Genomic DNA, 18,791 nt, shown 5'->3' with positions numbered 1-18,791 from the left:
TTCTGAACAGTAAATGACAGAAAGGAGAGGAGGGGGGACCTGGGAAAAGTCTTTTTAAATGCAGATAATGGCATTTTTCCTAATAAACCCAATTACAAAGTTTCTTAAAATCACCTGGACTATTGATTTCTGCAAAACAAAATTTTATGACAGTGACTCATTAAGGCTAGATCACATGTAACGGATCTGCAGTAGATTTCATGTTCGCAGCAAAATCCACTGCGGATCTGTTACGTGTGAATCTAGAATCAGGGTATGTTCACACACTTTGGAATTTCAATGCATTATTGCAGAGAATACCAGGTGGATGGCGATTAAATGATTAATTATTGCAATTAAGTGATGCAGTAATACAATGAAATGAACAATTACTGTAATGAAATTACGCATTCCCATTGCATTTTCATTGCATTATTAAATGTGTGAACACAGCCTCATGTTAGTCAGTTATGAGAACTTACATAGACAGGGCTGTGCCTTCATGACTCCAATTAAGGTGAATCGGAGATGATCAGGAGATATTGGAGACCCCTAGAGATAAATTTCAAGCTAAAAATTCTGCTTTTTATATTTTCAGAGTAATAACAAGACTTGATTTTTTTTTAGCACATGTGGATATGCATGGCAGTATCATAAAGATCACTGTGACAGATATACTTACTGCTATGCAGGATATTGCACCTATCAGTAATTGATATATCTGTATTTATTCCTGCTGGTTGACGGTCAGTGAAGTTCTCAGTAATTCTATTTATATGCAGGGGGGTCTTCAGCTGTACCTCTTACAGGAAAAGCTTCTACTTCTTTACACTGATGGATAAGTTAAGCAGATAAACACTTACTCATAAAAACTCTTCACACCTTTACCACTTATGTTTCCATGAATGCAAATGTAACATTGCCCTATAGATTTAAAAGAAAAACAGCTAAACCACTTAAAGTTATAGATTAGGTATAAAACATCACAAATATCAATGTCTCAAAAACAACCCAGGATTTGAAATGTAAAATCTCTAGATGACTAGAAATCTCCAGAAATCTCCCCAATAATTATATGTGCACATGCTTTTAATCTTTACATAAAGTATTAAATTAGCAAAAAAGAGTATAAGAAAACAAAGTTATCCCTATACTAGTGCATTCTATAAGGAAAATTTATAAGCTCTCTTGACATGTCTGTTTAGTGAATACTTGCATTTTCTAATAAATCATACTTGTATTTTCTATTATTATGCTATTCCTCTGATATCACTCCTTAAGGGTATATGCACACGTAGTAATTCTGTCGTCCCTGCGTGCTCCCGCTTCCCTCTCCACCGGCTCCATAAACTCCATTGTATGGTCGGGTAGACCCCACTGTCCACCTAAAGAATTGACGTTTCAAGTTAAAGACATGACAAACCCCCTCCCCCAATAAAAGTTAATATCACCCCTTTTCCATTTTCCCCAAAAAATATATAAGATAGGGTTTTAAAAAAAATAGTTTTACATTGTAGCATGCAGAATTGTGAGATCTATTAAAACAACAATAATGTTCTCTGTGAACAGTGTAAACAAAAAGAGTAAGGGTGCGTTCACACCTACAGGATCTGCAGCAGATCTGCAGCAGATTTGATGCTGTGTTCAGTTATTTAAATGAAATCTGCTGCAGAAAATCAGCTGCAGATCCTGTAGGTGTGAACGCACCCTAAAAGAAAAAACCTGGAAAAAAATATTAATAAAAAGCAATCATAAACTCCTATTTGAACCTATATGTCACCAATAAAAAACTATAGATCAAGGCACAAAAAAATGGGCGCCCAAGCAGCCACATAGGTGAAAAAATAAAAGCACTATGGCTCTAAGAAGGCAAGGAGGAACACTGCTTCATTGTGACCTTGACATCCGGGCATCAATGACCCTTGGTCATAAAGGGGTTAATATTAATTTCATAGGGACAGTTTACATTAATGTGAAAAAGTAAGAACATCTTAGTAAGATTTTTATTTTTTATCATAAACGGCTATATCAATATTTTACCTACCCTGACACCGTATACAGTACGGTAACTAGATATACTGTAAGTGGTAATAAACAGTAACTGGAAAACTGAGTGAATAAAAAGGTATTTTCTATAAGCGTCTCCTAGTCTCTGATGGCAACTGAGAGAAGAAAAATCCTGCATGTACAGTGCATTTCATATGTCCCCAAGATTAATAAAATATAGAGCAGAGCAATGTGAAATTTCCTGGTAAAAGGTTTTATTATGCTAACAATGTTAATACAAGCACCTGAAAACATATTGCATGTGGCATAGTGTCTTGCCAAATCCAGGCTTTTAGAATTCCAGCTTCAAATGGGGTATATTAAGCATGTCCATATACTTTCAATGCCTATGGATTAAGGTGATAAGAAGTCTTCTTGAAGAAAGTGCTCAAAGGCATGTACAGATTTAAAGGGGTTATCCGGCGGTAGAAAAATATGGGCTCTTTCTTCAAGAGACAGCACCAGTTGCCTCCAGTTCAGACGTGGTTTGCAATTAAAGTGACTCTGTACCAATGTTCCCTCTAAGCTTCAGCCACAGCTGAGCGGAATGGCAAGAGAGCTGAGCAAACAAATAACCTGGCTGAGGGGGCTATATACTTCCACGTCCTCAGGCTATGTGAACTATAAATGCTGCACAGAGATGTTCTATGGCCATTAACCATATAACTTACTACAGAAACATTCTATACAGCATCTATAGGCCACATAGCCTGAATGTGTAGCCCTCTGTGTAGCATATAGACTAGCACCCTTTGTATAACATCCCCCTATGTAGTATAGCCCCCTTTGTGTAGTACCCCCTTTATGTGGCATCCCCCTATATAGAATAGCCCCCTCTGTGTAGCATTCCCCTATATAGAATAGCCCCCTCTGTGTAGCATCCATGTGTAGGGTTGAATAGCCCCCTCTCTGTAGCATCCCCTATACAGACTAGCCCCCTCTCTGTAGCATCCCCTCCTATATAGCATAGTCCCCACTCTGTAACTTCCTCCACTCCATGGAGAATAGGCAGCCCCCATGTGAAAAACAAAATAATAAAAGTAAGCTCACCTGTCACATCGCTCCCCAGCAGTGTCTTTCTCCTCCCGGAGTGGAGTGATGTCGGTGTCCTCTTCTCTCCCGGCCTCTGCTCCTCGCTCCTCCTCCACGACTGGCGTCCAGGAAGTGACATCAGCAAGGCCAGAGGACGCGGTCCGGACCGGGGGGGCAGATGCGAAATAGATACGGCTGGGGGGGACCGGACCGGGGGGGCAGAGGCTGAGCGGGCGGCTGGAGGCAGTAAGCGGGGCCTCCCTGTCAGCTGAGCGGCCGCGCAGCTTGAAGGGAAGGTTGCTCTGTACCCACAACCTTCCCCCCCAAACCACTTGTACCTTCGGATAGCTGCTTTTAATCCAAGATCTATCCTGGGGTCCGTACGGCAGGTGATGCAGTTATTGTCCTAAAAAACAACTTTTTGTCAAATTGGCATGGCCTAGATTGTCTGTGCCCAAGCCTTGCACCGCCTCTCCGTCCATCCTCCTTGTCCTCTTCACCATTAGGAATGTCCCTGGGCGGGATTTCTGCTAATCACAGTCACTTTAAGCTCTATTCACTTCAATGGAACTAATGGTGTGTTTACAGAGACAGATATATCTGTCACCTATATCTAAGCCAAAGCCAGGAATGGATTTGAAAAGATGAGAAATCTCAGTCTTCCCTTTATGACCTGTTCTCTATTTATAGTCTGTTCCTGGTTTTGGCTTCAATGATCTGTCTGATAAATCTGTCTGTGAAAACACACCCTAAGTTGCAAAACCCCACTCAAACTAGACAAGAGCGGTGCTGTCTCTGGAAGAAAGTGGCCATGTTTTTGTATCGCTGGATAACTCCATTAAGGCCATATTACACAGTTCAATAATCCGGGGGAAGCGAGCGATGACCTGTTAGCTCAGCGCTCACTTCCCCCTCCTTCCCTGCTTGCTGTCTGAGCTATTACACGCACAGGTCAGCCGACATTGTGCATGTCCTTTTATCATGTGCTGTGACACCTGAATGGGGGATCTGCAGGGGCAGTGCGACATAGTTATAAAGAACATACCCGCAGTACAGACACTCTCTTTAGGTGTTGTAATATTAACATTATTGTAAACTTTGTTAGGGTACAAACACACACACCGTATTCGCAGCTTATTTACTGCTGCGATACGCAGCAGATACGCAGCAGATTAGATCTAAATAACCGAACACAGCATCAAATCTGCACCACCAAGTCTGCTGCAGATCTGCTGCGTATCTGCTGCGTATACGGTGTGTGTGTGTTTGTACCCTTAAGATGGCAAACCCCTTTAAGGATGCACGGCCGGCAAACTCTCCCTGCACAGTAACCAAGGCTTGTAATGGGCTCCAAGAAGATCTGTGCTCATTTACAGCGCATACCAGCCCATATAATAAATGGTTTGGATCACTTTAATTTACGTATTTTGTATTGTTTGCAACAGCAATAGGAGCAGTATAATAACACAGGTCTTAATAATCTGCCCTGCACATTCTCTAATAAATGGTATTTGAGGTGTATTGCAAATGTTAGTTGTTATAAGACTAAAGACTAAAGTTGTTATAAGATTAAAGAACAGGATAGAAATGTTCTATTTAGAAGAGAAATGTTTGTTATTTTTATGCACGAATAAAGGCGACTACAATTTTCTACTGGAGCTGTAGAACCCAGCGTTTTTTCCTAGCACATAATATAACCTGTTTAAGGCCAAGTTCACGCACTGTATTTTGGCATTAAACAATGGCTGTTGGCATCTAAGGTCATGTTCTAATTAGAGATGAGCGAACGTTCGGCATTTGATTAGCAGTGGCTGCTGAACTTGGATAAAGCTCTAAAGTTGTCTGGAAAACATGGATACAGCCAATGACTATATCCATGTTTTCCACATAGCCTTAGGGCTTTATCCAACTTCAGCAGACACCGCTAATCAAATGCTGAAAGTTCGGGTTCGGATCGACTCGAGCATGCTCGAGGTTCGCTCATCGCTAGTTCTAATACATTTAAGGCCATGTTCACACATGGTATAACACCAGCCGTTCTGTGACCCAGCCGGGTCACAGAATGGCCGGTGTTACTAAAGATAATCCCGGGCGGTACTTCAGTAGCGGCTGGATGATCTTTATTTTTGGTGAATTTAGATGCGGGCGCAAATTGCAACAACAGCTGTAATTTATGCTAGACATACTTTGTATAACATGGCCTAAAAATGAAAAAAAAAAAAAAAACTATGTAAAAACAGTGCAGTTTAAAATTATGGGCATGGGTTTTAAATGTATTACTTGAATTAGTAATTGTAGCATTTTGTCACTCTGCAGCATAAGTTTACAGCAATGGGGCAGCATGAGGACATTAGAGAGCGTATACTAAATCGTTCACCCTTGGCAGGCATAGTAGGTTCTTGTACCTTTCCCAACGATTGCGGGTTGCAAACGCTAATAGGGATGATCCATAGCTATGCAGGAATAATTGAGTTTTTACTCCACTGCAAGTAAATTCAATAACAATAAAGCCGACTGGGGATTGACTTTTGCTACAGGACTAGATCCTGAGTTTATGCTGTCTAGGTGTCTTGGGCTTTATCCTATACCGCAAGTTAGTTCAACTGCTATACTACAGCGGGGCATTGATCAAAGCCATAGGATCCCCTTGGATCAAGAAATAACCACATTAGGTAAACCTCTATATCTCCTACTAGCTCAATGTAAGCGCTTTAGTGCTGTTAAGAAAAGATAGTGAATACCCTTTTGGGCACAACGATACCAATGAACTAAATCAGCAATAATTTTAAACTGCACTATTTTTCACATAGTTTTTTTCATTTATAGATATATTAATTAATGCTAAGTTTTAGCCACTGGGTAAAATTGGGTATTAGTACTAGGCAACTAGTAATTGAAGTATTTAGATTGATACCTCCCAGCAAGGCATGGGTCGTGTATACAAACACAGTGTAAAGTACAGTTCCCGGTTGTACTTTACATTGTGGACTATGGTAAATTGGAGCATGGGCACACCCAAATGTGCCATCATTCCAATTAAAATAAAGTGATGTTCATCCAAACGATACTGCGTGATTGGCTGGGTGACACATGTAAGACAACAGCCATTGTTTGACACGGCTGAGTCAAATAACAGCTGTTGTCTTACCCCATGTAAACATGGCCTTAAACTGAATTTTACAGGGCATGGTCAGATTGTGGAAACTTTGTATTGATGTTCTCCTCCCTAAGACTTTAAGCACTATAACTAGATACTCGAGGTAACAAAGATCCTCTTGCCTCTGAGTAGAACAGTCCGGTTGAATTTCCTGTGGTAGAAAGAACCTCTGGCATGTAAAAAATGTAAGAGTCCTGAGAATAACAAATTGTAGTTGTTTTATTTCTCCACATTCAGATCAAGAAATCTTCAACTGAACCCGGCCTGCTTTGGTCAAGAATGACACTGGTTTACCTATAGAATAAAACAATAGACATATACTTATTGGGGGAGATTTATTAAGGATGTGCCGCTCCCCCGCCTAATTTATCAAGGTTTATGCCTGGAAATAGGGCCGGATGGATTTTAAATTTGCCCGGGAAAATGTGGCAGGGTTTTATCTGAGATTCGCCAGTCTTGATAAATGTCCCTCCATGTATTTTCCAGACACCATTATAAATATTCCTGCAGCCTTTAAGAGCTACAAACACACCATTAAAATAAAGCAGCCTGAGCCTGTTTCATGCTGCCTAAACTATGGCTCAGGCTGCTTTATTAGTGTGTTATGACAGGTTTTCTAATATGTGGGTACTATTTCTCCTAATCTGATACATTTGTGCTGCAGACCTCTCCTCCGTTCATCATTGCCATGTAGCAAAACTGCCGTCACAGTCATTGCATGTATTAAATTACACTGCCCCCTACTGAGAGACTGCTGGCTAAATAAATGACAGACCTAGATTACCCAGCAGGTCCCCACAACAGACATGCAGACAACATAATTTCTTCCCTTGTTTGGGTAAGATATTCAGGTTATCTCATTTTTATATTTTTATTTAACCACCCATTTCTAACTTATCTTAAAGCCTACCTGTCGTGTCAAGTGAGTTTTTATGATAAGCTGTCCTGTACATGAGAAGCAGCACAATATCTGTCCATTAGTTATTCTGTATATGGCATTTGTCAGCAAGTTTATGTCCTGCAAGTTGTGTTTGTTTCTAGGCACCCACCCTCCCATCTCCATAGCTTTGGATGTCCAGGCATGGGAGTTGTAGTTTTGCAACAGCTGGAGAGCCAAGGTTCCCTACCCCTGCCATAGACCATGTATTACTTTACAATAATTTGATCTCTGAGGTAGCTAAAAGTCATAACCAGTATACAAAAGTTGTTGCTAAGAAAATGACATGTAAAGGGGTATATTCTTTTCAGCCTGACCCTGCCCTGTGTTCTCTGCTGCCACCTCTGTCTGTGGCAGGAACTGTCCAAAGCAGGAAGGGTTTCTATGGAGATTGGCTACTTCTCTGGACAGTTCCTGTCACGGACAGAGGTGGCAGCACAGTGTCAGACTGGAAAGAATACACCACATCCTGCAGGACATACAGCAGCTGATAAGTATGGGAAGACTGGAGATAATAGAAGTAAAATACAAATCTATATAACTTTCTGACACCAGTTGATTAAAAAATAAATAAATAAAATCGCCGGACTTTTCCTTATTAAGCTAAATCTGAAAATCAGATGATTGGCATATATGCACCCCAGAAAATTACTTTTTGTACTCCTCTATACCACAGAAAGGTCATCAATGAAAAACAACTTATCCATTGGATGAACTACAAAACTAATATTCTGGTGTTAAAAAATATACAGTTCTTTCCAATCTGCCACTGCAGATACTGCCTATGCACTGCACAAACAAATCTACTGTACATTAGCTGTGAGCTAGTACAGATTTCCACTATAATTTACATCGTTGCTAACTTTCAGTAGAGGAAAAAAAACATACTTACCGATATACAGTGGAATACATGGTGTTAAATCATCAAATGCAATAACCAGGGCAAACTGAGAATCAAGGACTGAAGTCAACGTCACAGTTGTGAGATCTTTGGAAAATGCGAAATCCACTTTGTTACCAAGATAACACACTCCAGTAATGTACAGCGCTGTAACGTCATCAGTAAAAATGGGATCAAACTTCAGATAATTCTCCATAATTCTAGATAAAAAAAAAACCCAAAACATATATATCAAACTGGGACTCATATAAATGTTTTACATGATAACATTTATACAGTTCTGTTTTGCTCACTGTATGGTTTGCTAAAGTGCACACTATTGTGAAAGGAACATAAAATGTAACTATGTAAGTTTTTACTATTTGTAAAAACTTTTGACAAGTCATAGTGACATGTCAGAAGTGGGTATTGGTGGGGGTCCAGGTGCTGAGACTTCTGGCTGAGACTTCTAGGCTTCCATTACAATTCTGTAGACTGCTGGTATTAGCAGTGTACGGAATTCAGCTCCGTATAGCAGAGATGAAGAGGCAGAGTGCGCTGCTGAGCGCTTCTGCCACTTTATTTAAATTTTACAAATTATAGTAAAACTTTAACAGTTAACAGGTGATATTTCTACGTAACCACAGGTTGGGCCCCAAGAATCAATTCCACTGATAGGCCTTTGGCACGTAGTCTGACACTGAAAAATTCCCTGTTAGAGGTAGAAGCCATACATTTTGATGTAGTTTTAGAAGCAGTCAGTATCCTAACAATATTAAGAACCAAAGATGAAAAGGAATGCCATTTACTAATACATAGGCAGATACGTACCTGAATCCAGTATAGCCAAAGAGCACAGCCTGTAGAAATCCTCCCATGCCTGTAAGGAAATTGACAGCTCCTGAACCATCTGCACTCTCAGTCCATATCTGAAAGTATAAAGAAGAAATATGTGTATGTACAGAACCAACAAGACATTATCTATACATGGTATTACAGGTTCCAAAAATGCACATAATTTATAACTATTATATACAAACTGAATGCATTTTTTCATTCTTGCCGCTGTTTGGTCCTGCTATGCAAGCACCACCTGTTAGATTTTAAAAAATTCTAGAAAAAGGAGCTGAGTGGATGGATATACATCTTTATAGGAAAATATTCAGAATAACTTGTAGTTTATTGATTGAAATCTTTAATGCTGCCATGCTAAAGAGTCCAGTCCATTGAGTGACACCGCCCACTGGACTCCTTAACAGCGAATGAGCATCCAATTCAATAGATAGATAGCATTGTCTTGGTGACAGGTTCCCTTTAAAGGGACAGCACATATTGTAATTGTATTTCCCTACCATCTCCACTTTGCTGCTCCCATTTAAAGGGACTCCATCCTGCCACAAATGCCATAGCAATAAAGTTCTATTAATACGGTGACTTGTAAAGGTGTGCTATGCATATGCTTCTCCTTTGTTTGAACTGGCTTGCACTCCTCTGTCCTCTGCTTGCCCTGACCTGTCCTGTGGATGAACTCTGCCACATGCTTAATTACCCTGCTGTATCCACAAATTTACATCCACCAGCTGACAATGGTGACCATGCTAAGGGAGGAGTTTTCTGTCACCTTAGTACACAACTCCTTGAAGGGGTTAAAGGTGAATAGCCAGGGCCTGGGTCTGTTACAATTATGGTGCATAAGATTCCCTAAGTCTTAATTTACAAATCTGCTTAGTTTCTCTTTTTTGGCCTCCTTGTATTCAGACACAGTGCTGGCTGCTGTGTCCTATTGAAAGATCGGAGGACATACCTGACTGCTCAGACTCTAGCCCTATTTCTCCTTTTCTCCTTTTAAATGGAGATGAGCACTTTGTTTGCTAGGCAGTCAGCTTACACGCTGGCTGTCTTTGATCTCTGAGCTGCTTCCTTCCGGGATCCTGAAAAAGCTGGATCCAGTCCTGGGAAACTGGGAGATGTAAATTCGCTCATCTCTACTTCTAAACTGATTTATTAACAGATTGAGCTTTGATCTGGTCATAAATCGGTTTACAAAGTTTTCAGGAGACGAGACAGAGGAGCTGGAGACCGCCCTTTCACACAGCTTCTCTGGTCAATTTCACTGTGAATGGGACACAGCAGTCAGCTGTCGGCAAAAGGATGATGCAGAGGGGAAATGCAGCAAAGGTTTTAATAAAGACCTGTGCAGAAAATAAAAAACACAAAGGGGGAGATTTATCAAAGGGTGTAAAATTTAGACTGGTGCAAACTGCCCACAGCAACCAATCACAGCTCAGCTTTCCTTTCAGCACTGCCTAAAGCTGAGCTGTGATTGGTTGCTGTGTGTAGTTTGCACCAGTCTAGATTTTACACCCTTTGATAAATCTCCCCCAAAGTGCTTTAAAACGTGCCCACAGTCTTTAATGTCTAAAATTCATTCCCCAAGCAAACACATTTCTCTATATTTATTATTAGTCTTAGGCTACTCCAGCTAAAACATGAGTTATTCTAGGAGTTACATATAACCCACTGATCTTGTCTCTAGAGCAAACATGCTAAAATTCTATTTATTTCAATGTTAATTTCCTTCACTATAGCTTCTCAGAGATTTCTGAGATTAGAAACATTGATCTGACCTTGAATGGATCTGTTATGTTTGCAAAGCACTTCTTCAGTTGTTCCTGTGCCATTTTGGTCTCTCTTAACTCCATATAGCCAATTGCAAACATGCTCTGAGAAAAAGAAGATAATAAAATTCATATACATACAAAAGGAATAAACTAGGCTTTTTCAATGACAGCTTAAGCCCCTATTACACAAAGCGATCAGTGGAAGCAAGCAAGTGCCGACTTGTCAGGCCAGTGCTCGTTTGCTCCTCATTCCCTGTTAGCTGGGGGGGGGGGTGCAGGGAGCTTCAGGGAGGCACAGATTATTACCTTCTCTGCTGCATACACCTGCCGTAACCCCTGCTTGCCTAAAGGGCGGATGGTGCTACAGGGCACGGTAGCCTTCTCCAGCACCTGATTTACCATGATTTACGTCTGCTCGCAGGTGTAAATCATGGCAGAAATCTACACCTGCTCAGGAGCAGGTGTAGATTTCTGCACCCGCCATGCAGCAGTCTCAGGTCCCTCCATATCTGTCTGGAAAAAGGATTCGGGGCTTTATCTATGAGTATGGCAGTCTTGAAAATATATGCATAAAGTTCCTCTCTTTTTTTTTTTGTTTTCTTCCATAAGCAATGCGTTATCCTTCTTAGTTTGTACATAAAACCACCTCATCTACAATATCATAAAAAAAGTACAAAAAACGTTTAGAATTTATCAATTCTACTGGCTATCTGTAACTTATGGTGCATTTACACAAAGAGATTTATCTGTCAGATTTTTTTAAGCCAAAGCCAGGAATGGATTTGAAAAGAGTTTAGATCTCAATCTTTCCTTTATTTCTCTTTATCCGCCACTAATTTAACCCAGTGAGCGTTAATATTCATCCCCTTGATACCTCTGTGTTTTTGTGTATACAATTCTACAAGAGTGGGCGAATGATCTGAGAGGGCCCTATTTAAATATCTAATCGTTTTTATCCTTGAAGCAATGAGGTCATTCCCGATTACTAAGTCTATTCTTGACATAGATTTCGCCAATTTATTCCAACAAGAATAGACTCTTTTGTCCAGGTTCTTCTCCCTCCATAAATCGCATAACCCTAATTCTGCTAGGAGAATCGATAGAGATGTCCTGCCAGACCCTGCAACCTGTCTCCCCCCTGCTCTTAACCTATCCATATGTTCGTCTATTACTTCATTGAAGTCCCCAGTGACCAGCATCGGGCACTCTGCTTTCCCTTTACAGAATTGATAAAGAACCTCTAAAAGACCTAACTTTTCCTTAGGTGGGTTGTAAATGCAAGCACGAATATAAGGCAAGTTACCAATTTTGACATATAAAAAAACAAATCTCCCCTCATCATCTATTCTCTTTTCAATTAGGTGCCAATCTATACTGCGTTGTACCAAAACTGAAACTCCTTTTGCGTAGTTTGAGTAGCAGGAGTGGTATTGATTTGCCCACCACCTCCCACCAAAAACATTGCACCTATCTTTCACCATATGCGTTTCTATCAAGCATATCACACCGGGAAGGAATTCTTTTACATAGTTCATTACAACTAATCTCTTAACACGTTCTGCAAGGCCCCTAACGTTCCATGTCAGGACATTAATGCTCATCTTTCACCAAGAGAGAAGAAAAAAATAAATGAATAAATAAATAAATAAATAAATAAATAAATAAATAAATTGAAAATCCCCTCACCCACTCCACTTGCACCTCCCCCCCCCACCCCTCTACCCCACTATTCTCCACCAATTTCTCCCTTTTCCCATCCCTTCCTTAAGATTTGGTCTCTGTCCCGATAACACATCATTTTTACAATTATGGATCTTAGGCAGTCATTTTTACAATTATGGATCTTAGACGACTGCCAGGAGGAGGCGCTCTCGCAGGAACTCTGTGAGCCCTCTCCACAAAAAAGAAGGGGGAGAAATTTTCTTTACCGAGAGTGTCCATCAACCATTGTTGCACAAAGTTGACCATATCCCTTCCTTCAACCCCTTCCGGCATCCCCACTAACGTTGCATCTTCTAGCACGGTCTTCCATTTCAGTAACCTTAGATTTAAGACTGCGGTTTTCCTGTTCTATGTTCCCAAGGCCACTTTTAACCAATTTCATTTCATCCTCCAGGGTGCTTATTCTGGCTTCCGCCTCCCCAAATCTTTCCCTAATTTTTTTAATGTCCTCTCGAATGAAAGATACTTCTGCCCCTACTGTACCCACCTGCAGTGCAACATCAGATATTGATTTATCACATTTTTGTATTGCAGCTAACACTTCTGCTAACCACCTGTCATGAATGTGCCTGTGCGGAACTCCGTGCGCCCCTTGGCTCGTGCTGCGCGCTTGAGATGACGCTGATATTCAGTGTTTTTGTATGTTTGTGCGGTGTCCTGGGCCTTGTCTGAACACTGGCCTATTTCCTTCTGTGTTTGTTCAGCCACACCCGCCTGAGATACTCCTGGCCATTTCGGAGTTAACTCTGATGCTGGTTAGCTTGTCTGGTCAGGTTGCTCTTGCCCCAGGTGTTCTGAGGAGATTAGGGGTCTGGTCCAATCAGCTCCTGCACTGGACCTCTGGTCTCCTATATAGTGTCTGCCAGCCTGCCTCTCACTGCCGGATATTGAGCTTGTCTCAGCCTGCTTCTGCCTCTGTTTAGTTCTCGGTTTATTCTGACTATTTTTGCCTTGTATTCTGACTATCCCTTCTTGCTGCCTGCCCCTGACCATATTGCCTGTTTATTGACCTTGCTTGTTGGATTGTGTTTTTGTACTGCGCTGCCCGATTGTTGTGATCCGGACTGTCGACCATTCTTTATTGTGTTTTGTCTGTCTGTCTTGTCTTTGTGTCCCACTAAGCCAGTACAGGGACCGCCACCCAGTTGCTGCCCTAGGGTTTAGCCTAGGGGGGCAAGTAGGTAGAGTCAGTGGGCGGGGCTGAGCTTAGGGTGCACTGTCTCTGTGTGTCTGGTGTCACCGGTTCCTGTCACCACCCTGGTTGCTCTGGGGACCCTTTTTCACTTACTAAGGACTCTCTCCTAGACTCTGGGGAGGGGTCAGCAGTTGCTTTCCCTCCACCTTTCCCTTTATTTCCCGTACCTGGGGAACAAAAGATTTTTTCCAATTTACCAGCTACTTTTCCATCTTTTTTTTATGCCATTTCTCAATATCCACAATCCAGCAACAACAATGCACTTAATTAGAATACACCCTTTTGCATGTGATATTTTTCCAGCAAAACCAGCAAGCAAAAAAAAACAAACAAACACTCTGCTCTGCTCAAAGGACAACAGAACACATGGTCATTATCATTATCGTAGCCCCAGACATCTACACTTGTTTTATCTTGTTGTTAGATGCCAGAGTCACCCCGGTCTCTGAAGTACCACAGTTCCTTCTTATCTTAATACAGTAAGCTCTGGTAGTAATCATACAAATGCCCAGCTTGTACAGTAATCAGTTAGCAGAGTTAGTACAGTTAGTTATGCACCTGGAGCCAGACTATCTTGCAGCTTATATCTCACACGGATAACCTCTCTCACAAGTGATCCTCTCTTGATTACCTCCTTTCTGCTGAGCTCCACACCTGTCCGAGTCGGTAGATTTCACCTCGGACCACCGATCTGCACGCTGACAGCCCTCTCACGACTATCAGCACAGACGTTCCAGCCATGTTAACCGTGTAATCTAGGCCCACGGACTGCTTCTTGCTGCCTCTCCCTCCGACTGAGGGGCCGCGTCTGGCGTCTTTTCACGTGCGTCAGCCTCCACACTATACAGTCACCGTTCTTCCCCAGCCCGGCCGGCCGGCTAACAGGCTGATAGCCCTGCCATCAGCCCGGTCCACCCAGCCACACAGTGTGCTGTGTCTCTCCGGCTATGCAGGATCAGGAGGCCGCTTCTTTCCACCGCACTTCACAGCTGGCATACGCCGTATCTCGCCAAGCACCACGTCACGTGACCTTTCCTCCACACTCTCTGGTTATGGCTGTCACTTAGTGTTAGGCCCAGCTCACAACCTGAGCTCCGCCACTGCCACTGATCAGGACCGGATAAACAGAGAATATTCCGCCAGGATTACTTTCCAAGTGCCCGGGTAGTCACTACATTGGGCCCAGGGGCTTCAGTACCTAGCCATCCGCTGGGGCTCTGGGGAGGAAGCCGACCTTAGTCACGCCTCATGCTCCTCCAATCTTTCCTTTATGACCTGTTCTCTGTTTATAGTCTGCTCCTGGCTTTGGCTTAAAAATTCTGTCAGATAAATCTCTCTGTGTAAATGCACCATTTAAGGAAAGAACAATAATTACAATGTCCACTCTTTCCTGGTGTGTGCCCTGCCCCTCTTTCTCTCACCCTCAGTAGCTCTCACCTTTTAGACTTTTTTTTTGGCAACGTTCACACAATGGGGGAGATTTCTCAAACTGGTGTAAAGTAGAATAGTCTTAGTTGCCCTTAGCAACCAATCAGATTCCACTTTTCATTCCTCACAGATTCTTTGAAAAATGAAAAGTGGAATCTGACTGGTTGATAGGGGCAACTAAGGCAATTCTACTTCACACCAGTTTGATATATCTCTCCCTATGTCTTTTCAATCAAAACAAGGGCCATTGTTTTAAAAATAACGGTCGTCAATGTTCATGATCACGGCCGTCGTTATCAAACGTTATTTTTTGTGTGAACATAGCCTCTAGGAGGTGATGGAGTTTTGTGGCTCACAAGGTATAGGCTATGTTAACACATAGTATTTCTGGTCAGTCTGTTTTTTAACCAAAACTGACAGGGCAAAACTATAATAGAACAATTTGCACAGTTTTGTACAACCCACTCCTGGTTTTGGTTGAAAAAAGACTTACCAAAAGGCTGACAGAAATACTATATGTGAACATAGCCATACACTTTGCCAGATTCTTCTAGAAAGAAAGAGGATGACTCCTTTCTCCCAACATCAGATGGCACCATCACAGGTCCTGCAGCAATAATCACACAGTGTATGCTGTCCTGGAAGTACCGATAAGTACTAGAAGACTTGAGATTTTTTAATAGAAGTAAATGACAAATCTCTGTCACTTTCTGGCACCAGTTGATTAGAAAGAATTTTTTTTGTTGCTGATCTACCCCTTTAAAAGGTACCATGTGTCTTCATGACCTAACAATTATTTAACAGTTTGGAACCTAGTTTCCGCTGACAGATTGATTTTAGGTGCTTAGATGTGACTTTCACTCTTGACTGGCATCTAAGTGACTAAACATCTAGGATTTGAATTATCTCAGATCCCAGCAATTGCAGCCCAGTGCCTACTAAAATACAGAGGTTACATCTGCTGCATAAGGTACAAACTCAGCTTCAAGTCCAGTCACACATTTCATGCCATAATGGTATCGCTGATGGTGCTAAGGAACTAAGCTGTGATCATCACTATTAAGCTAACATATCTAACCTTATTTCTTCTACTGCATTTGATGTATATAATCCTTTACTTCTAAAGACAACCCTTTTGTCATAATGTCATTGATAGGCTATGTTCACACTGGGTTTAGCATAGCAACAGAGGCTGTTAAACTGCCAGCTGCATTTAGGACGTTCCTGCAGCCAATATCTCTGTATCGGCTGCAGGCACGTTCTTTTTTTTACTACTGACTGGCAGGCACCGTCGCCACACAATACATTGTGTGAATAGCTATTATTTCTGGACGCTGTTCACTGAATAGCTTCCGGAAATAATAGGTAGGTACATTATTTTAATGCCCATTCTAAAGGACAGACGTTAACATAACAGTGTGAACACAGCAGTTGGCATTGCATTGGCTTCAATGCAATGCCACCCCTGCAATCAGCGTCCGTTCTTTACTTAAAAAGAACGTAGTGTGAGCCATGGGATGTAAATTTTGTCCTTGACTGGACACACCACTTTATGGCACACTGCTAGCTATACAATGCATGTAAAATTCAGTACTATAGGCTGCTAGAAGTATCTCTTACATATTCCAATGAACATGTCTTTCTACCTAAATATGGACCATGTCTTTTTTTTCCCCAAGCAGTTTTATGGGGTAGTAACCATAGTATAACAGTAATTGTTTCTGAATCAATTGACTTACTTTATCACAACTCCACAATGCAAGTATTTAACCAGTGCATAAGTATTACCCAGGTCATGGCAGGTCCGTCAGGATCTGTAATGGTCTCATAGATTTGAAGATCATTTTTGCGATGTTCTTGAGACATTGGAAACATCAGAGGGTAACCAAGCAAAACCACATCTGCCTGTTTAACACTTTCACCTATTAAAAAGTAGAAGGCCGAAGTAAGGATAGGGTGCCACAAAAATATAAAACAACCATGTATAACTATATAAAATAATATAATATAATATATACTGTATAATATAACTAGTGTAACCCTTACCAGACCTGGATCAGCTTCATGTTAGAAGCATAATACATGCTCTGTCATGAGACAAAAGTTCCAAGGTCTAATGGTGTTTGGTGGTTATAACTCTCAGCTCATGGATACCAAGAATTACTTTCCTCTGCTAACCTAATATTCCCCCTGTGTGCTACATAGGATCAGAACAGAACTGCTGATGTCTGCCATGATGCTGGGCCTTGTGGAGATGTGAATACCCCTTTAAATGAATGCAATTTTAGAAGTTTAACCTCAGATTCTGGTTGTTTCAGCTGACATCTATTGCCAATGACAAGGCGGCAGCTCCATTTACAGCAGTTTGAGCGTAGTTGCTTTATCTGGCTGCTTTGGCTTTTTTGCTCTCCCAGAGAGATCTGTTCCTGGCACATCAGACTTTGGAGAAGTGGGAAAGCCATGTTTTCAGAGAGATTAAGTTACATTTTATATCTTGTACAGTGCACAACATTGTATGTTGAAAATATAGTATCTTGAGACCATAACTGGAAAAATAGTGACTGGTGCTGAAGCCCCTCAAATGTCACCCCAAAATATACAAAAATAAATTTTAAAGCAAATGTACTATCAGATAAATCGCTTTGAGATTTATACATATCTAAAAATCTGGTGCAGGTGCGGGGATGCCGCTGCTGCAGTCCTTTTCTTGAACTGCGGCCAGATTCTCGTGCGTGGTGCCGGTCTATTCCCATCCTTGCTTGGGTACATTAACTTTAAAAAAAAATAATGCATAACAAAGTGGCCCCCTGAAGTGCTGGGGGCTGTGACCTCTTCTCGCTCCCCTTCCCATTCCTGTCCCTGCTTGACTGACAGTCAGCTGGAAGCTGAGCCCTGCTTCTAAATCTTGCACCTCTGTACAATATATGTATGCACAGTGCAGGAAGAGCTGTAACCCCTGCGATTGCACACTTATCCCCTATCCTGTGGATACATTTAATTTAAAATACCCCTTACTGCATGTTAATTTGAACCAAATCAAAGTACAACAAAAATAGATCCAACATGGCAATAACTATATTCCATAGTACTCAATATTATTAAATAGCTTCCCTTTGCAGTCCATCTACAGAGGAAAGTGATGACCATCTTTACCATCTGTACGGCTGCATACCAGGCTATTTCAAGCTACCTGCAGAACTACTGTGTTTTCCTGTTTCAATGGGTGCAGCATTACCACAAAGCATATCCATTTCATGTAACAGTAACAGCGACATTCTGTTCATTTACCCCAGAAAAACCATAAATACCTAGTGTGTAGCCATCATATTCTGGATGGTAATTATTCTTAAGATCAAACGGGACTTTAATTTTGCTTGCTACATCGCGCCATTGATCTGGAAAAGGTTGCTGTAAATCTTTAGCCAGGTCCATAGAAAAGTTTAGACTGGGAAAGGAAAGGTTACATGAAAACCATGACATAATGACCATAATGTTTACAATAATAATATTGTGTACCCTCATTCTCTAACCCTCAGCCCAATGCTAAGCAAGCCATGAGTGAAGACCTGAGAAAAGACGCAAGCTTCCTGCATGCAAAATAAAGTAACTTTCTAAACAGTCCTCATAAGAGATTTCCTACCATTTATCTACTATTCAGAGAAAGATACAGTTGTTCCAGTCAGATTGCACAGCAGCTCAGATAGTAGACAGTGCGAAGAGAAAGCCTGAAGGAAAGTTCACACAGGCTAAGGATGGAGGAGAATAGATCAAGGCAGTCTGCTGGGGAGAAGCAT

At 41.4% G+C, this 18,791-nt stretch overlaps 1 protein-coding gene across 2 annotated transcripts in view; it reads right to left on the bottom strand.

Annotated features, from left to right (window-relative positions):
• Positions 1 to 6,415: 6,415 nt before the first annotated feature.
• Positions 6,416 to 18,791, bottom strand: part of PGGHG (protein-glucosylgalactosylhydroxylysine glucosidase) — a 39,733-nt gene continuing 27,357 nt past the window's right edge. Inside the window, exons 9-14 of one of the 2 annotated variants that reach the window (XM_069965415.1) lie at positions 18,306 to 18,442; positions 16,786 to 16,919; positions 10,659 to 10,754; positions 8,863 to 8,960; positions 8,044 to 8,252; positions 6,416 to 6,508 (exon numbers count right to left, since the gene is read on the bottom strand). In XM_069965415.1, coding sequence (XP_069821516.1) covers positions 6,453 to 6,508; positions 8,044 to 8,252; positions 8,863 to 8,960; positions 10,659 to 10,754; positions 16,786 to 16,919; positions 18,306 to 18,442 — 730 coding nt within the window. In that variant the 3' untranslated portion in view covers positions 6,416 to 6,452. Of the gene's footprint in view, positions 6,509 to 8,043; positions 8,253 to 8,862; positions 8,961 to 10,658; positions 10,755 to 16,785; positions 16,920 to 18,305; positions 18,443 to 18,791 lie in introns of those variants that run through there. The other variant, XM_069965416.1, reaches the window with a different exon arrangement.

This window comes from Dendropsophus ebraccatus, chromosome 4, assembly GCF_027789765.1.
Source record: "Dendropsophus ebraccatus isolate aDenEbr1 chromosome 4, aDenEbr1.pat, whole genome shotgun sequence".
Lineage (NCBI taxonomy): Eukaryota > Metazoa > Chordata > Amphibia > Anura > Hylidae > Dendropsophus > Dendropsophus ebraccatus.
Note: the sequence above shows the minus strand (reverse complement) of the source record. Positions and strands in the feature narration are given on the sequence as shown.